The sequence below is a fragment of the Gorilla gorilla genome, chromosome 2, assembly GCF_029281585.2.
Source record: "Gorilla gorilla gorilla isolate KB3781 chromosome 2, NHGRI_mGorGor1-v2.1_pri, whole genome shotgun sequence".
NCBI lineage: Eukaryota > Metazoa > Chordata > Mammalia > Primates > Hominidae > Gorilla > Gorilla gorilla.
The window spans coordinates 133,600,791-133,620,222 of record NC_086017.1 but is presented as its reverse complement, the minus strand read 5'-3'; the positions used below and the strand labels follow the sequence as shown (position 1 = coordinate 133,620,222).

Sequence of the window (19,432 nt, the reverse complement as noted above, 5' to 3'; positions counted from 1 at the left end):
GAACCCCAGAAGCAGAGGTTGCAGTGAGCCAAGATAGTGCCACTGCACTCCAGCCTGGGCCACAGAGTGAGACTCTGTCTCCAAAAAAAAAAAAAAAAAAAAAAAACAAAAAAAAACACATTTATTTGATTGCTGGTGATGTTGAACATATGTTCATGTTTATTAGTAATTTGTATTTTTTCCTGATAATTAGTCTTTGACTATTTCCTTATTGGGATTTTAGGGTTTAAAAATTTTTTTGAATTCTTCATATATATTATGAAGATTGTGGCATGGCACAATGACTCACACCTAAAATCCCAGCACTGTAGGAGGCCTAGACAGAAGCATCACTTGAGACTGGGAGTTCCAGAACAGCCTGGGCAACATAGCAAGATCCTGTCTCTACAAAAAAAAAAATTTTAATTAGCCAGGTGTGATGGTGCACACCTGTAGTCTTAGCTACTCAGGAAGCTGAGGCAGGAGGATTGCTTAAGCCCAGCAGTTCAAAGTTCTGACCACGCCACTGCCCTCCAGCCTGGGCAACAGAGTAAGACCCTGCCTCTAGAAATAAAAAAATAAGTAAAACAAATGAAAAAATAAAGATTGTGTTGTTAACTAATAAGCTTCCTAGTTATTGTTTGCTTTCTCATTTTAGCTTCACAGTTTTATATTTTTATATAATCAAATAATGCTTTATTAACATTTTTATTTTAACTTCAGAAATTCCTTCTTTATCCTGAAAACAGAGAAATATTCTAATAATTTTTTTCTAATTGATTAATGATTTCTTTTTTACATTTAACTATCTATTTCTTATTTATTTTGGTATATGGTAGTCAATGAATTTTTTTTACACAAATAGCTAAATTTGGAAATTTTATTCCGGTACCATTTACTGAATATTTATTTTTTACCCTACTGACTTTGGAAATCACCTTTATTATTTTACTATATTCTTGTATATTCCAGCATCGGTTTTTGGGCTGCATATTAAGCTACCAGTTTGGGGGCCAGTAAAACAGTTTTAAAACATGATTTTAGTTCTGGTATGTATTTTAATATTTGAATATACAATTCATCCTCCCTAATTACTCTTTTTTCTTATATATTATTGAATTTTATACATCTAAATGAACTTTAGAGTAACACAAAGTTCTCACTGTAAAGAAATCCTGTTGGGATTTCAAATGAAAATTCATTAAGCTCTATAATTAATTAATCCCATTGTTATAATACTGTATCTTCCCACACAGGAACATGTTATCTTTACTTATCAAGTCTATTTGGCTCTCAGTAAAATGATTTATAGTTTTTATATAGGTCTACAGATTCCTTAAAATATTGTAAATTTATTAAAACTGTTAAGAAGGAAATATTTTTGCCTGTTACAGTTTTCTAACTGGTTGTGATTGGTCGTAGAGAAAAGCCATTTGTTTCTGTGTGTTTATATTATGTGCACCTACTTATTAGCCTAGGTAGTTTTTTGTTGTTTTGTGGGTTTTCTAGTTAGACAGGCATATGATTTTAAAAGTAAGGATAACTTTGTTTCCTCTCTGTTGAGTGTATTTCTTATTTCTGTTTTAGGTCTTAGATCTTGGTTAGAATTTATCTAGAATACTTGAAATAGAAGTGTTAATAATTGGCATTTTTGAATATCATGTGTTCCTTAGTTTATTTTAGGAAGCAGATAGAGAACATCATATAGCGTTTTGGATCAGATTTGTTTCCCAAGATACGTGCTCAGTGGCAGTGTTGTATCTCAGTTGGCAGTAAATTTGGCAAGCACTTGTAGAAATAACCCTGAACATCTGAAAGCAGGGGGATAGAGTGATCAAAAGACCTGTTTAGAGTTTATGCATCATGTAGTATTTCTTATTTGTAAAATGATGAAAGTTTAACAAAATGGAGAAATAGTTGTTATCCTGTTGTGCAGAAACTATTTTAGGACCCCTTTTTATAATAATTAAAAGCAAGCTCAGCTTGTACAACACTGCCAAATCCTGACCTCAGTTGAGCTTCTTACCTAGCACTTTACAGTAAGTAGGATGAACGTTATAGTTGCCTAGACTACTTCAACGTTAAATGAAAGAATCATGGTAAAATTAGAAAGGAATAATTTCATTGCATAAGACAAACTAAGAATAACAACTGTACTACCCAGAAAGAAATTGTCATAACAAAATCAGAGCAGTACCTTTAATGATGCTACTACCAGGAAAGAGTGAAAAAATTATATCATTATGGAAATGAAAAGATCTGTCATTTCCATTCATTCCATTCATGATAATTTTCCCGACAGTAACAGTTCTCATATGTAATTTTTACATTTTTAGATTTAACATTTTTTAATGTGCAGAGCTTGCTGTAACAGAAAATGAAGTCTTCTAATGAGGCCAGGTTCTGGGGGCTGCAAATCAGGCTTGCCTGAGATAGCTGGCCTCAACAGAAAAGTCCTGCTTAGTCTGCTCCAGGGGCAAGTAGCTCATTTAATGGCTTTAGTATTCAGTTGGACTGAATTCTAGGAAGTGAAAAAACTCCTAAGACAGTATAATATGTTTAGGCTTCTAGTGGAGTTACTTAAATCTTTTAGAAATGACTCCTATTTCCCAGAGTCATACAGCTTTCTTGCCACATGCACTTTTGTTTGTCAAAATTAAACTTTATGTAATTCTGTGCTTTTATGGTAAATTTTTGATGAAGTTGATAATTTTTTGGTTGTTTTTTGTTTTTTGTTTTTTTGAGACAGGATCTCACAGTGTCACCCAGGCTGGAGTGCGGTGACACAATCTCTACTTACTGCAGCCTTAACCTCCAGGGCTCAAGTGATCCTCCTGCCTCAGCTGCCTGAGTAGCTGCAACTACAGGCACGTGCTACCACACCTGGCTAATTTTTTTGTATTTTTTGTAGAGACAGGGTTTCACCGTATTGCCCAGGATGATCTCAAACTCCTGGGCTCAAGTAGTCCTCCCACCTTGGCCTCCCAAATTGCTGGGATTATAGGCATGTTCCACTACGCCTGGCCAATGTTGGTATGTTAAGAGTTTATGTATATTGATTGTTTACTATGTGCCAGGCACTAAGTGCTTTACAAAAATTGTTAAAATTTAAATAGTTCTTGAATATGTACATTTTAATCTTTTAGATAAATGTGCCCTAGTTAAGTTCTTCTGCTTCTCAAAGTGAGGTGACAAGTTAAAGTGGATGAATTAGGATGATTTGTTGACATACACCCTGCCTCTGTTACCTCTCTGCCATTCTGTGGCTTAGGAAAAAGAAGGTAAAGGAAAAAGATTATTGGATAATTCTAAGCAGTTATAGGCAGAAACATAGAGAAAAGATAAAAGCTGTTGAAAGAAGAATGTGAATATTCTTCTCTTCCTGCTACTGATTCAGCTAACTTTTAAAGGGTTCCAAGTAAATATATGAATGGATAAGAAGTACTAATAATAGTGCCTAACATTGGCTGGGCACGGTGGCTCACACCTGTAATCCCAGCACTTTGAGGCCCAGGTGGGCAGATCACTTGAGGCCAGGAGTTCAAGATCAGCCTGGCCAACATGGCCAAACCCCATCTCTACTAAAAAATACAAAAATTAGCCAGACATGGTGGCACATGCCTCTAGTCCTAGCTACTTGAGAGGCTGAGGCGTGAGGATTGCTTGAACTCGGGAGGCAGAAGTTGCAGTGAGCCGAGATTGCACCACTGCACTCTAGCCTGTATGATGAGCAAGACCCTGTCTCAAAACAAAAACAAAAAATAAAAAAATAGTGGCGAACATTTATTGAAATCTGCTGTGTCAAGCACTGTGCTAACTGATCTACATCACATCCTGAAAGGATTTCATGTTTTGTAAAGGAAGTCATAATCAGATTTCTTAAATATTAACTTCCTCTGTTCATTTAAGTTGCGAAAATAAAATTAATTTCATCATTCTTTTAGAATAGTTTTTGTGTCAATCCAAGACTCCAATCTTGACTCATTGGAGTCATACCCATAATAACAAGCCACTGTGGACAGATAATACATCTTTTATTGAAGCTTTCCTGATCAACCCTCATCTCTAGTGGTCTTTGCCTTTTCCAGGTGTCAGCAGCATAAAATTTTGCATTTAACTGTATGGTGCCTCAAGTTTTTATTTACTAAATCCTCAAGTTTGGATTATTAAATCTACTCATAGGGTAGTCTTTAATCTTAAGGTTAAAACTGCTTTATACTTTTATGTTTAATCCTGAGTATTGTGAATTTTGTAAATGGCACTCATTATATAACAAGTACAAATTAATTTTTAAATTTTTTAATTAATTTTTTTTTTGGAGATGGGGTTTTGCTCTGTTCCACAGACTGGTCTCAAATTCCTGGGCTCAAGCCATCTTCCTGCCTCAACCTCCAGAGAAACTAGGATTACAGGCATGCACCACCACACCTGGCTCAACACGAATTTTTAATTAGTCTTCAAAGTTAATTTTTTGGTTGAAATTATCTTTATTTTTTAAAAAACAATAATTAGGAAATGTGTTCATTATACATTTAAGGTTGCATTCTCTTACATTGCAGTTCCTCAGTTTGAAACTACATGTAATTACATAGAAGCTACACTCGAAGAGTTTCTGACCTGGAACTGTGACCAGTCTAGTATTTCTGGACCATTTAGAGATTATGACCCTTCCAAGTTCTGGGCTTATGCTGACTATAAATATTTTGTCAGTCTATTTGAAGACAAGACAGATCTTTTCCAGGTAAGTCAGAACCTTCCTTCTAATCTTGGTAGGAATTTGTTTTTGAGAAAAGAACACAAATTAGAATCTCCCTGGCACCTTCTCTGCCTTTTTCTCTCATAAGTAATCGCCATGAGTCTTGGATATTTCACCCACTCAAACCAAAAGATTTGCTGAAGAGAAGTGTACCATTTGGCTCACACAGATGAGCAGGCTTCCTTGTTTTCCTACTCCCAAACTTCCTACACACCCTCCTTTGCTTTTAAACAGTGCTTGAGTCAGTTTGGAGTATGTTAGAATCATAGATTGTGTATAAAACTTCATTGCCTCCTGACCTCCATATAAGTTCTTGTCCTGTCAGTGAGGCAGATGAAAGCATAAAGCTGATTCTGTGAAGGAGCGTTCCTTGGGCTGTAACCAGGCTGCTGCTGCAATTTCTACGTGCTCTAGGGGTTTTGGACAGCTGTTTTCTCTGGCAGTTCATGGCCTGAGGCAGAGAACACTTGGCTCCCAGTATTTGGTAGTGGAAGCCCTGTAGAAGTGTGGGAGTGACTTGCAGAAGTAAAATTATGGAAGTTCTTTGCCGTATGTTGACATAACTGACAACAGAGTTTCCAGACTACCATATCCTCTTTTAAGTGTTTTCTACCTTAAACTGGCAGTTTATTTTGTGAGATAATTTTGCAAACTCTCTGCTCTTGTTTCCATGTGTCTTAGGTGTGGGGCAGGAATGGGAGCCATACCGGAGGCTGTTTGGAGGACTCTACCTTGCCCTGACTCAGGCCAAGGCTCCAGAGTCCTTCCTGCCCCTTTTTTGTGGAGAGAAGTATTTCACCATCCCTGCAGGCTGTTCACCCCTTCTCCTCTCTGCCACCACCCACTCTCTGGACTTGGCTTTCATATAGGCTGATAGTTCTTTGGCTCCTCAGTAATTTTCCGTTCAGTGTATATTTTTCTTTTTTATGTTGAGTCAAGATGTAAATGCTGATGTTAACATAGTTGTTATAATAGATCCTCCCATCTCAGTCTCCCGAGTTGCTGGGAGTATAGGAATGTGCCACTGCGCCTGGCTTAATTTTGCTTTTTTATTTTAAAAAAAAGGAAAAATGTGTCACCTTGCCCCATAGTTTTTTGTTGTTGTTGTTGTTGTCGTTGTTTTGAGATGGAGTCTCACTCTGTCACCCAGGCTGGAATGCAGTGGCGCAATTTCGACTCCCTGCAACCTCTGCCTCCTCCCGGGTTCACGCAATTCTGCCACAGCCATCGCCCGCCCCCTGACCCCAGTAGCTGGGATTACAGGTGACTGCCACCATGCCCAGCTAATTTTTGTATTGTTTTGTAGAGACAGGGTTTTACCATTGTTGGCCAGGATGGTCTCAAATTCCCGACTTTAAGTGATCCACCAGCCTCGGCCGCCCAAAGTGCTGGGATTACAGGCGTGAGCCACTGTGCCCGTCCTGTCATAGTTGTTAGTTGAGAATGTATTTTCATTCTCATACCCATGAAAGAAATGCATAGGTTTTAAAAACATTCAGTAAATGACTCTGAATTCAAAGTCAATACCAAATCTACTATTTACTCATTTTTAAATGATAATTTTAAGGTAGATGTTTTTTCTTACAACCTTAATTGTGATCACTTTATGGTTCTTTAATTATGGAACTTACAGGTTTCATAGTTAACTTTAAAAGTGTTTTGTTATGTTTCTCATACCCATGCCCCACCATTCCGTAAATTAGACTAGTACTTTACTCCGTATTTCAGGTAAAATATTGCTTAATAGTAACATTGATCAAGTACTTACTTTTTTGGGGGAATTTTTCTAATGTTTTACACTTATAATCCTCAGAGTAACTCTATGATTTAATAATTATCCCCATTTTAAGAAAAATGAGACCCAAAGAGGTTAAGTAAACCTTTTCTAAGATTATACAACGAGGAAGGGGTAACCCAAATAGTCTGCCTTCAGAGCTTTAACTACTACAGAGCTTTAATTACTGCTGTGCCTACAGAGGGTGTGCATACATTCAGTCCTGTTGGGACTCTCTGTCCTGAGTGTAGGCTCACTCTGCCTTGGATGAGTGTTTGATCTGACCCCATTAGTAGTTCTGTCCCATCCCAGGCAAGGCAGTACTGTGCAGTATGTGACCTGTCCATTAAGTGCGGATATAAAGGGCAGCCTTTTGGCAATGTGCTGGAATTCTAACTGAGCCCTTATAAAATCTGATATTTTGAGTTGAATGAGTTTTCTGTCGGCTCATATTATGGCAATTAATTCTGCTATGAATAACCAAGTCCATTAAGATTATATCATCTTTTGTCTCAAAATTTTCTGGGCACCAAGTCTTCTTACATCACAGGTACCTGTGTTGGTTTAATTCATTCAGTCACCAAGTCTTATTACTTGCTGTTTCAAGCTTTCTTATATCTGTCATAAAATGGTGGGTACTTAAACATTAAAATGGGTACATTTTAAAAATGTTTATTGATTTATTTAAAATGACACAACCCACTATATGTTAACATAATAATATTTTTAAGAAAATAACTATATTCAAAAAATGTTTAATGTCATTAGAGGGATGGATTGTTGTACATTTTAGCATGTCTTCTTGATGTCTGGCTGTAAGAAGACAGCTGGATTCTCTGCTTCTCCATTCAAGCTGTTGCAATTTGTTGGTTTGTTTAAAGTATATGAAAAAAATTTTGCCTCACACACATATGAAACTGAAAAAGGGAGGAGTATTTATTAATAACAGCCTTTTCAGATAATTGTGGATTTTTTTATACCACACCAAACTTGATGAGGGGTAGTTTCTTAAAGGTTCATTAGTTGCAGTATAAAAATCTGAACCTATAATGAATGAACTCTCTACTCTTATAAAATCCATTGGTCTGTCTTGCACAGAATGGATCTTATGTAATGTTATTCATGGACCATTTGGAAAATATTGACTTACTGAATTAGTAGATATTCCAAATGTTGACACATTTTCAGTATACTTGACACATTTCATTATTCAAAAAGTCACATTTGTTAATACCACTGTTCTTATCAGAAAAATAGTATTAGGAAGCTTTCAGGCTCATGTATTTCTTTTTTTTTTTCTTTTTTTTTTTTTTTGAGACAGAGTCTGACTCTGTCACCCAGGCTGGAGTGCAGTCACATGATCTCAGCTCACTGCAACCTCTGCCTCCTAGGTTCAAGCAATTCTCCTGCCTCAGCCTCCTGAGTAGCTGGGATTACAGGCGTGCACCACCACACCTGGCTAAATTTTGGATTTTTAGTAGAAACGGGGTTTCACCGTGTTGGCCAGGCTGGCCTCGAACTCCTGAACTCAAGTGATCCGCCTGCCTCAGCCTCCCAAAGTGCTGGGATTGCAGGCATGAGCCATCATGCCCAGCCAAAAATGCAGCTTTCAAAATAATATAATTAACTATAATTACTATCCAAAACTTACGAAGGATAAATATTTCAATCCAAATTTCAAACAGCCCCTTAAATGGACATTATACATTAACAATTGTCTGAGTCTCTTTTTCCTTAGAAAAATTATCTTAGGTACATAAACAGAAAAGGCTTGATAAACACCTTAATTCTTACATTCCAACTTGTCTCATCAGAAAGCATCACTAGCCATCAGACGCCATTATTCATTACCAAATCACCTGCCTCAATTTCAACATGCTCTCATAGCTATGTTTTAAAGTCCAAGACATGTTACAACTAATCTTCCATCTACTGTATTTTGGGATTCTGTGTCCTGGTGACTTAACAAGGCTCCTGACCTTCAGTAGCCAATTCAAATCACAATATCAAATGGAATATACCTGAGAAGCATCCTTGGGGCAAAATCTCTTTTGTTACATGTTGATTCAATTATGATGATACTTACGATAATTGCAAAAGGTAAAACTTGTCATTCTTACCTAATGAGTCTGAGAGCAAGAAATTTTGTTTTGTACTGTCACAAATTCCCTACCTTTCTAGGAAAGTAGAGAACAAAATGTTCAAAACAAATGCTTTATTTAGTCAATGATATGATGTATAACTAAAAAAAATAAGATTAATTTTATTTGCTATACACAAAAGTCAGTTAAGTGTCAAAATCATACTTTTAGGCCATCTCAAGGCTACAGGATATTTTCTAATCATATTAGTATGTTTATCAATGTACATATTTTTCATGGATGAATTTAATTTGTGGAAGAAAAGAGTTAATAAGAGGAAACTTCAAGTAGAGGCTATAAGTAAAAACTTAAAAAACTAGTAGAGGGCCAGAGAGATTAAGAATTTCTTACCAAGGCTGACAAATGCTACACTGATTAACTAGAAGCCACAGAAAATTTGACAAAGGTGAAGCTAGGGGTTTAAGTCAAAACATTCTCTGAGGGGTCCTAAAGACCAGAGAAATATCAAAACAAGAAATAGAGTAGGAAAAAATCCACTTATATAATCATTCAAATACCTATTATGTATTCAGCACTATGTTAGCAGTTTGCAGGAATAAAAAATTATAAAACATTGCCCAAAGAGCTTACAATATTGTTAAAGGAACAGAACACAAATGTTCTGTGTTGCTTACCATTTAAATAGTAATCCAAATAAAACATATAGGAAGGAAGGCAAGGGACAGATGGATATGGGGACAAGCGGTTGAGAAGGCTTCATAGCCAAGGCTGAACCTGAGCCAGGCCCTAAAACATAGAACTTTAACAGGCAGAAATTGAAAGGGGCATGAGCAGAGGCCAGGAGGGAAGAGAGAACATAGGTCATTGGGGAGACTGGACAGGGCCTTGCGTGGATCAGACAGGCGGCATCAGCCATACTTGGGAGGGTCTTAAATGCTATCCTTATATAATTTTAACTTATAAAATGTTTGTGAACATGATTAAAGTATTTTAATTTTAATCTGGAGTATGATTTAAAATGTATTTTCATAAGAAACTGTTTTAGAATTACTTAGAGGAGGAGTCAGAACAGAAAAAAATAGAGTAATTACAGTTGTGATGTTGTAAACCAGAGTGGCCCATAGACCCCTGGGGGTCCCTGACACCCTTTCAGAGGATCTTTGAGATCAAAATTATTTTCATAATACTTCTAAGATGATACTTGCTTATTTCACAGTGTTGACATTTGCACTGATGATACAAATGCAATGGTGAACAAAACTGCTAGTGTCGAGACAGTGGGACCAAAGTGTACTAATAGCATTGTATTAAAAAAAAAAACACACAGCTTTATTGGGGTATAACTGATATGTAATAAACAGCATATATTTAATGTGAACAGTTTGATTAAGTTTTACATATACCTACACCCAAGAAACCATCACCACATTCAAGATGACAGACATTTTGATCATGTCCAAAAGGTTCCCAGTGTCCCTTCCTAACCTGTCTCTCCCTACACCCTCATTCTCAGACACCACTGATCTACTTTCTGTCACTGCAGGTTAGTTTGGCAGTTCTAGAATTTCATAAAAATGGAATCATATAGTAAGTACTCCTTTTTCATGCTAACACTAATTAAAGGAGGAGACAGACATAGTTAACATCAGAACAAGTAAACCCAAGGTAGAGAGGGTATTTCATCACAATAAAAGGTCACTTCACCAAGCTGATATAATAATCCCAGATGTGTATGAACCCAATAACAGTTTCAAAATACATGAACAAAACTGACCAACCTAAAATGAGAAAAACACAAATACACAATTATAGTAGGGGGATTTCAATACCTCTGTCTCTATAATGGGTAAAACAAATATACAGAAAATCAGTAAGGATACAGGAGACTTGAACAATCAACTTGATTTAATTGACATTTATAAAACACTCCACCCAACAACAGAAAACACTATTTCCAAGTGCATAAGGAATCTTTATCAAGATTGATTATATTCTGGGCCATAAAACAAGTTCCAATAATTTAAAAGGATTTAACTCATACAAAGTATGTTCTCTCACCACAACAGAATTAAATTAAAAATTCATGACAAAAAGATAGCTGAAAAATCCCCCAAAATTTGAAATTAAACATTACACTTCTAAATAATCCATAAGTCAAATAGTAAATCACAAGGAAAATTAGGAAATATTAGGCTAGTCCTTGACTATAAGTCAAGACTGAAGAGATATGCTAAGCAACAGTCTGCAAGTAAGAGACAGGGAGGCCCAATATTAGCCTTGGTATAATTTAGTTGCTTAAAAAGAAAAGTGCCGTCTGACAGTGCATTAATGGTATGATGTGCGGGTCATGGAATGTTACAATTCCATGGATACAGGTTCTGTGTAGACTGTATCTGGGGTTCAGTTTGGGAGCCAGGCTTTAGGGCTGTTGACAAAGTAAAGGAAATTGAGAGAAGAGCAATTGGAAGGAAAAGTTAATGCTGCTGCGTCTAGGTTAAAAAAAAAAAAAAGATAAAGGAGAAGTTGGACAGTTTTTCTGATAAAAATAGCAATTTTTGGCAGGAAATAAACTTGTTCTCTTTAGTTATAGAAAGCAGATCTGGGACCCTCCTCTGTAAGCTACCAGGAAGTAGATACTGACTTTGTAGTAAGTGGTCAACTAGCTAGCTACTTGTCGCTCTTTTCGGGGATGGTGTAGAGTAGAACTTGCTGAGAATAGATGATTTTTAAAGATTTTTCCAACTCTTGAGGTATGTATGAGTAGACTCCAGAACAGATCACCCCACTGATCACCCTTTTTGGTTTTACAGATGTAGCACCCAAACAGGGCCTCCTGTTTCTAGCAAGACTCAAGACAGATTCCTGGGCCCACATTGACTTCAGACATTTGACTACCCATAAGTGGCTGAACTTAATTGGGAAGAGAATCCCAACTCTCAATGCTGTCTATTTTTACACTGACAATTTTGCTTTTTTTTGAGACAAGGTCTTGCTCTGTCACTCAGGCACTCAGGCTGGAGTGCTGTGGTGCAAACATAGCTCACTGAAGCCTTGACCTCCCAAGCTCAAGTGATCCTCCCTTCTCAGCCTCCCAAGTAGCTGGGACCACAGGTGCATGCCACCATGCCCAGCCAATTTGTTAAAAAAAAAAAAAAAAGCTTTTTGTAGAGACAGAGCCTCACCAAACATTGCCCACGCTGGTCTTGAACTCCTGGACCCGGGCAGTCCTCCCACCTCAGCCTCCCAGAGTGCTGGGATTACAGGCATGAGCCACCGCACCTGGCTGACAGTTTTGCTTTTTAAGTCATTATTACTGTTAGACAGGAGGCCAGGGAAGCCTCTCCTCAGTTTCTCATACAGTAACCTCACCCTGTAGAAAAAATCTTCCTTCAGTGATTCTTTCCAAAGCAGGGCTCTAGAACAGGGTTTTTCATGTGGGGTTGGTCTGTCACCTCTTTGAAAGTATATATGAAATTTCGTGTGTGCTTTTTTCTGAGGAGAAGGGGCTTTGGTATTCATTAGATTTCTGAAGGGATGTATCTATAAGATTAAGAATCACACGACCTATCTCTTCTTAGCTAAGGCAAGTCTCTCTTTTTTCCTTTTTATACTGAATGGCTTTCAGCTACCTTTAGTTAAATTCTTCAGACTGAGGTGTGGTAAATTGTTCAACAAGGACCAGGTTAATTGGAAGCCTCCCCTAAGCTCCCTGGCTGGGTGCAGGGCCCTCCTGCTGTCATCTTAAAGCATTCCCTGCATATTTGTGTCAGAGCGCTTGTTACATCATATTGAAAGGCTCTGTTTATGGGATTATCACTCATTATTAGATTTGAAGGGTTGGCCTGTGTTATATTAATTTTTGTATCCCTAACACCCAGCATCATACCAGGTATATGGTAGATACTCAAAAATGTCATTGGCCTGAACTATTTTAACCATCATAAGTCAACAGATTCTTCTTTCCCTCCCAAGCAGCCAGTGTGTTCCAAGCTCTAACTCTGAGCCAGGTACTAAATTAGGCATTGAGAAAACAGGGGTAAGCTCCCAGTATGGAGCTTATAGGCTACATGCAGAGAGAACAGGATTTTTGCCACCCACTGGAACTGCCACATGTGAGCCATGTGCATTTACAGTGGTGCTGACCTTGCAAAAATTCCCCCTTCTATGACAGACATTAATTATGTGCACGTATTCAGCCATTTTCATCACTCAAAGCAAAAATGAAAAAAAAAATGCTCTTTCTAGTCTTCCTCAAAACCATCCATTAAATTTCTCTTTAAAATCCTTTCTCTTTGAATACAGCTGTTAATGTTTTCCCTCTAAAAATAGAAAATTTAGACTGCAGTTACTGATAAAAGGAGTGTCAGCCTTGAGAACGATGTTCTGCACATAGAAGTGGGGTGTTTTTTTTTTTTGCTTTTATTTTTTAAAACTGAAAGGAAAACCTCATGATTAAAATAAAAATAAGGCAGAGCCATCATGCCTGGTTCACTAGTATGTTCTTTTTCTTTTCTAGCTTATAAATCTGTTTAATCACATGGATTTGGGTTTATGTGTGACCCTATTTTTCTGTGCTGCAAATGCGCCATCGGCTTCTAAAAATATAGGCTTTTCCCAGTAGTTGACTTGGGCAGGATTTGCCCACAGAACCAGGCATATGGAGAGTCTTAAGTCCAGAGCACTATGCTGTCTCTGTTCTAAAGATCATTGCACTTAAGAAGTTCATGACTTTGGGGAGTATGTATATTGAAAGCCATCCATGGATGTATATTTCAAAAGATGTATTTTGACACCCTCATCTGAAGACTGATCTAGTAGGTATGAGCTAAGACTCCAGCATTGATAGTTTTAAGTAACCCCACTAATGTAGGAGAAGTCTTCATTTATGTGGTCATTGAAGTACACAAAGTTAGTAAGTTGCGTATGTACACAAATATCTGCACTGCTTAGAGGAAATACGGCTTTCTGACTTCTTCGGTTGTGTCTCAGAGATATTTGAAATAATGCCATTTCTGCTGCATTCACTGTTCTAACTGCCCAAAACACGCTTTCCCTAAATATCAGCATAATCCTGTCTGTTTATTGTCTGTTTCCAACTCTAAAATGTAAGCTTCATCCGAGTGGGCATTTTGTCTCTTTTGTTCATTGATTCATTACAAGCTTCCAGAACAGTGCCTGGCATGTTGTAAGTAGTCAGTAAATATTTGTTGAATGATTACTATTAGTGTGGTTATTCAAATATGTTATTGGCTAAAAAGATTTCTTGAACTGCCCTGGAAACCTAACCTCTTCCATCTGTAGCATTTTCCATAATAGAATATTCCAACTGCTAAATAACAGATGTGCAAGTGAAAATGGGCAGCGTTACCATACAGAGAAGTTGGTTAGTTCTTGATGGATTGCAACTTTATTTCAAAACAGGATGTGAAATGGTCTGACTTCGGGTTTCCTGGAAGAAATGGACAGGAAAGTACATTGTGGATTGGCTCCTTGGGAGCCCACACACCCTGTCATCTGGACTCCTATGGTTGTAACTTGGTATTCCAGGTACAAGGAAGGTAATAAGTGTGTGTGTGTGTGGAACGCACGTGTGCATGCATGCAATAGGGGTGGCAGAGAGAATAGGGCAATACCCCAAGGTGTAGTCCCAGCCCCATCCTGTCAGCCTGCCTCACGATTAGGGCAGACCTCTTAACCTCTGGTTTTGGTTTCTCCTCTGTGAAATGAGGACAGTTAAAATGGTGGTTTACAGGTGCGTGCCTTGTCATGATCAGGATTGTCTTCAGAGAGTTTATTCTAGAACTCTGAGATTCCACTCCCAGGTCAGCTAGACAGCTCTCTGCTTGGTCTTTTTTTTTTTTTTTTTTTTTTTTTTGGTAAATTAGAGACATTTGAGACAGTCTTGCTCTGTTGCCTAGGCTGGAGTTTAATGGCATGATCATAGCTCCTGGACCTCAAGCCATCCTCCTGCCACAGCCTGTCAACTATCTAGGACTACAGGTGTGTGCCAGTATGCCCAGCTAATTTAAAAAACTTTTTATTTAGAGATGGAGTCTTTCTATGGTGCCCAAGATAGTCTCAAATTCCTGGCCTCAAGCCATCCTCCTGCCTTGGCGTCTCAAAGTCCTGGTGTGAGCCACTATGCCCAGCCTATGCTTAGCTTTTCTTTTTTACATAAGAGTTTGTAGTTTTCAAACTTTTATTTAAAAATGGGAACACCCTTTCTTCAAATCTAAATAAATAAGAGCAGAGCATTTTGTTGAAAGGAGGAGGCTTCACTGTTGCCCTCAAGCTTCCCTCCAAGGGATGCCAGCGATCCTGGTTTGAAAAATACTGGACGCTTTCAACTCTAAATTTTAGTTTGTGCCTACCTGACACAATACAGTGTATTGTTACCTTAGGTCAGTTTTTGTCTCCATCTATCTGTGGACTCTAGAAGATACGAGGGATAGGCAGTGCTTTTGATATACCTGGTTTCTGGAGTTCTATGAGAGTCTAAGTGTTTGTGCCACTTGGAGGATGTACTCAGATGTATGTGCAGCCTTATTTCCCCCTAATTAATGATGCCCCAGTCTTTTCTCCTGGTCATGTGGGACATTTACAGGGCAGCAGAGAGAGTAAAACAGAAAAGGTCATGTGCAAGTTCTCAGACCTATTAGATGTGAAAAGGATTATGAGCAGATTCAGGAGAAACAGTCAGTATGTCTGTGGATACATTTCACATGTGAAGAACTCTGAGAATTACAGAATGGTAGAAGTTAGTCCACTCTCTGATGCATTCCGTCTTTATTAAAGGGCAAAGAATGTGTCAGGTACATAGCTACACGCTGTGGATGCAAGAGTCAATCAAATGAGTGTGGTCTCTATCCTTGCGGAGTTAACAGGCTGAAACCTTAAACTTGGTAAGAGACAACATTTTAAGTAGCTGCTGTCCATGTGTTCTGAATTGGAAACAAGCCAAAGAAATTCAAGTTGGAAAAACATCAAAAAATACCTGAATTCTCTCTATGATATAAAGTTAATATCACTTTATTTTAACTTTGTAATTAGACATTTTCTGGCCTTATATAACTCTGGAATAATAAAATAGCTTTAGTAAATATCCATTGAGTATCCTTCTGTACAGGGACCATGTGTTACAGTAGGTACAGAGGTGAGGGAGTAAGACACCCTCTCTATGGTGGGAGTTTACAGCCAGAGTGCAAGGCAAGCCGACAGACATCCATGATACAAGGCAGAATGCCCATGCTCTAGAGGAAGGTTTCACAGAGCTGTGGGACTAAAAAGTAGAAGAGATCATGTTCCTGTTGGAAAGATCAGGGAAGATTTCACAGAGGAGCTGCCATTTGTGGTGGGCCTTGAAGGACGGATAAGTGCTCAAAAGACCCAGATGGGAAGGGCAGAGGGACCCTGAGAAAGCATGGGGTGTAGAGAGGACCCCTTGAGTTGTCCAGTATATGTTGTGGATTGGAGACAGAGGGAGTAGACCAGAAAGGCAGGTAGGTTGAGTCCCCAGGGTCTTGACTTCCAGGCAGACACTGTTATTCTCTGTTCTTTCAGCATCCAGAACCATGAGAAGTTTTTAAAGCAGGAGATCACATGATGATTGAATACCTTTTCTAATAGAAGGATTCATGCATTTTACATTTTTTAACCCAAACAAAGCAGATTGGATGGGATGGTTATCATTATGGCTATTCCTTTGGGAAATATTGCTGTGGTGCAGGGGAAGGAACTGGGATCTGGAGAAGCCAGGAGATCTGTGACCTAGCTCTGAATCCACCACTACCCCAGTGAGTGACACTGGGCAAGCTCTGAGTCTTTGTGCCACTACTTTGGAAATGAAATTAGACTGATGATCTCTTCAGAGCCCTTCCAACTCTAACATTCGAAGCATATCAATACTGAAAACTGCTTTCAAACTAATCATACAGTGGAATGGAGCAGCTCTTAAAGCTTAAATTAAGTTAAAGCTTTAAGATTAGGCAAACAGCTTTTGAACCTCAATGGTTTTTAAGCTGATGGCTGTGTAAATTGATAGGCTGCCTTATAGCTCCGAAATGAATTTTTTTTTTTAGATACAAGGTTTTGCTTTGTCACCCAGGCTGGAGTGCAGTGGCACAATCATAGCTCACTGCTTCCTCGAACTCCTGGGCTCAAACAATCCTCCCACCTCAGCCTCCTGAGTAGCTGGGACTACAGGCACACACCATCACACCTGGCTAATTTTTTAAGAAAATTTTTTATGGGGATGAGGTATTGCTGTGTTTCCCAGGCTCCGAGGTTGGTCTCTATCCTGGCCTCAAGCATTCCTTCTGCCTCGGCCTCCCAAAGTGCTGAGGTTACAGGCAGTGAGCCACCACACATGGCTTGAATGTAAATGTTTACTGAAGAGTAAAGAATTTCACTATTTCTATAAAACCTTCAAATTTCCAAAGCAAAATAAGACTTCCGCATATACTTCTTAGTTCGAAAACAGCAGCCGCTGTTTCTTGGTTCTGAAAGGACTTGATAGCCCCATTCTAACAACTGCAAGGGGTCACTAGAGGGCTTTGGGCTTCTTTTCTCAGAACTAGGTTTTTCCCTCTTTTCTCTTTGCCTCCCCATCTAGACATCTAGATGTCTGGGTCTCATTTTTTTGCTCATACTTCTCTCGCTTTTGCCTCAGATGTCTTCCCTCTATTGGCATAAAGCATAGGTGTGTCTAGTGTTTTGTGAGTTAGAATTTATTACCTCCATTTTCAAAACTGTTTTAAGTGACAAACATTTTACAGTTTCCTTTGAAAATTCCTATATTATACTGCTTTATTTATGTGGCATTATTTGTGCATGTCCAATCCCTAATGGATTAACTTAACAAATGTTTAACTTAAGGAATTTATAACCCAAACAGGGAGAAGTCTGGAAACTATTTGGTGGATAGAACGATGAGTGTTTGCTCTGAATAAGATAAGAATACAGATATTTGAAAGGGTGGGGGTTATTGTGAATAGCTCTAGAGTCAGGGATGAAAACTATTTATGAGAAGGCAGACTTTGATTTGAGATGAGAAAGAATGATCTTATGAACTAGATTCTGTCCCAGCAATGTAAGAGGCTGCCTCATGGATGTCCTGAGACATCCATGAGGCAGCCCCTTAGTTGCTACACAACCTTCCACCCGGTATCTGCAGAGGGATTCTAGCGCTGAGTCAGAGATGGACAGGTGACCACTGATGGTGCCTATATTCCCTTAGGGATTGAATTTAAACAAGTAAAAATGAACACTTAGCTTTTGCCTTCTTCCATGTTTTGTCTTAAGGTCAGAGTACTAACTTGTATCTTTTTTTTTTTTTTTAATTAGGAAACGATGGCATCTCTTTCCTCCTGAAGATACTCCTTTCCTTTATCCAACTAGAATCCCTTATGAAGAATCTAGTGTGTTCAGTAAAATCAATGTTGTCAATCCTGATTTAAAGCGTTTTCCTCAGTTCCGGAAAGCTCAAAGACATACGGTTACACTGAGCCCAGGACAGGTAATAGGGCTTTAAAACATTAATGACCTGCCAGGGGACACCACAGCTGTAACTCTCTCAAGTCCTTATGCTGTGTGCTTCCCCTCCCTGCTCAGTGCAAATGAGAATGGCTTCCTTCCCTCTGCTCTGCTGTTGGAAGGTAGCTTCCCCAGTTGTAGGCTTCAGACACATACACCTCTGCTTCACAGGTCCTGGAAAGGAAATGGCAAGAGGGAACACAGCTCCTCCTATTGGTAAAGAGGAGAATGGACTTTGGAGGAAGACAGTCTACAAGAGTCATTTTCATTTAGGTCAGGAGAAAATGTTCAAGGCATGGGTACTCGAGCATATCTGGAACATTTAATCACAGTTAGTATCTGTTCAATTATGATAGAACTGAACCCAGACGCATAAACACAGGTCGGAATGCCTCCAGGTGTGGGCCAACGGGCAGAAGGAACCGAGAATGTTTGCTTTTAAGCAAAAATGGATGTTGTTTTCATAAATTACTAACTCTGAAACATTTCCAAAGGTATTGTACATAGTGCTGCTTCCCAGTGAGGAAAATTTCCTTTTCAACATTGGCACTTGCTGTCTGATATTTCATTAATAATTTGAAAGGTTTTCTTAGTCACTTAAGAAGACTTTATTCTCTCGATTATCCCTCTCCCTTGCCTGTCTTCCATCCATTGTACCCGTCTCACTCGCTCTTTTCCTGCTTCCTTCACTCAAGTACTATCAACTCAAACAATTTCACTTGACTGAGTTGCCTCAACCTGTTAGTCACTCTGCATTCCCCTCTCCCCACAGCCCCTGACAACAACTAATCTTTTTCTATCTCTAGATTTGCCCATTCTGGACATTTCACACAGTGCAATATTATAATACAGGGCCTTCTGTGTCTGACTTCTTTCACATAGCATAATGTATTCAAGGGTCATCCACGTCGTAGAATGTTACTAGCACTTCATTTCTTTTTTATGGCTGAATAATATTCCATTGTATGGATATACAACATTTTGTTTATCCGTTCATCAGTTGATGGACATTTGGGTTGTTTCTGCTTTGTTGGCTATTATAAGTAATGCTACTTTGAACATTCATGTACAAGTTTTGTGTGTACATATGTTTTCAATACTCTTGGGTATACCTAGGAGTAGAATTGCTGGGTTATATGGTAACCCTGTGTTTAACTTTTTGAGGAGTTGTCAAACTATTTTCCATAGCAGCTGTACTATTTTGCATTCCCACCAGCATTGTATGAGGGTTCCAATTTCTTTATATCTTTCCCAACACTTGTTTTGCTTTTTTGTCATTATTTTTACAGC

At 38.5% G+C, this 19,432-nt stretch overlaps 1 protein-coding gene across 2 annotated transcripts in view; it reads left to right on the top strand.

The window, feature by feature from the left end:
* The window catches only part of HSPBAP1 (HSPB1 associated protein 1), a 71,828-nt gene that overhangs the window by 19,860 nt on the left and 32,536 nt on the right, over positions 1-19,432 (top strand). For both annotated transcript variants that reach the window (XR_010132911.1, XM_004036181.5), the window contains exons 3-5: positions 4,539-4,720; positions 14,033-14,169; positions 17,954-18,125. Coding sequence is in view for 1 of the 2 variants with exons in the window: in XM_004036181.5 (XP_004036229.4) it covers positions 4,539-4,720; positions 14,033-14,169; positions 17,954-18,125 (491 nt within the window). In the remaining variant the exon portion in view is untranslated. The remainder of the gene's footprint in view (positions 1-4,538; positions 4,721-14,032; positions 14,170-17,953; positions 18,126-19,432) is intronic.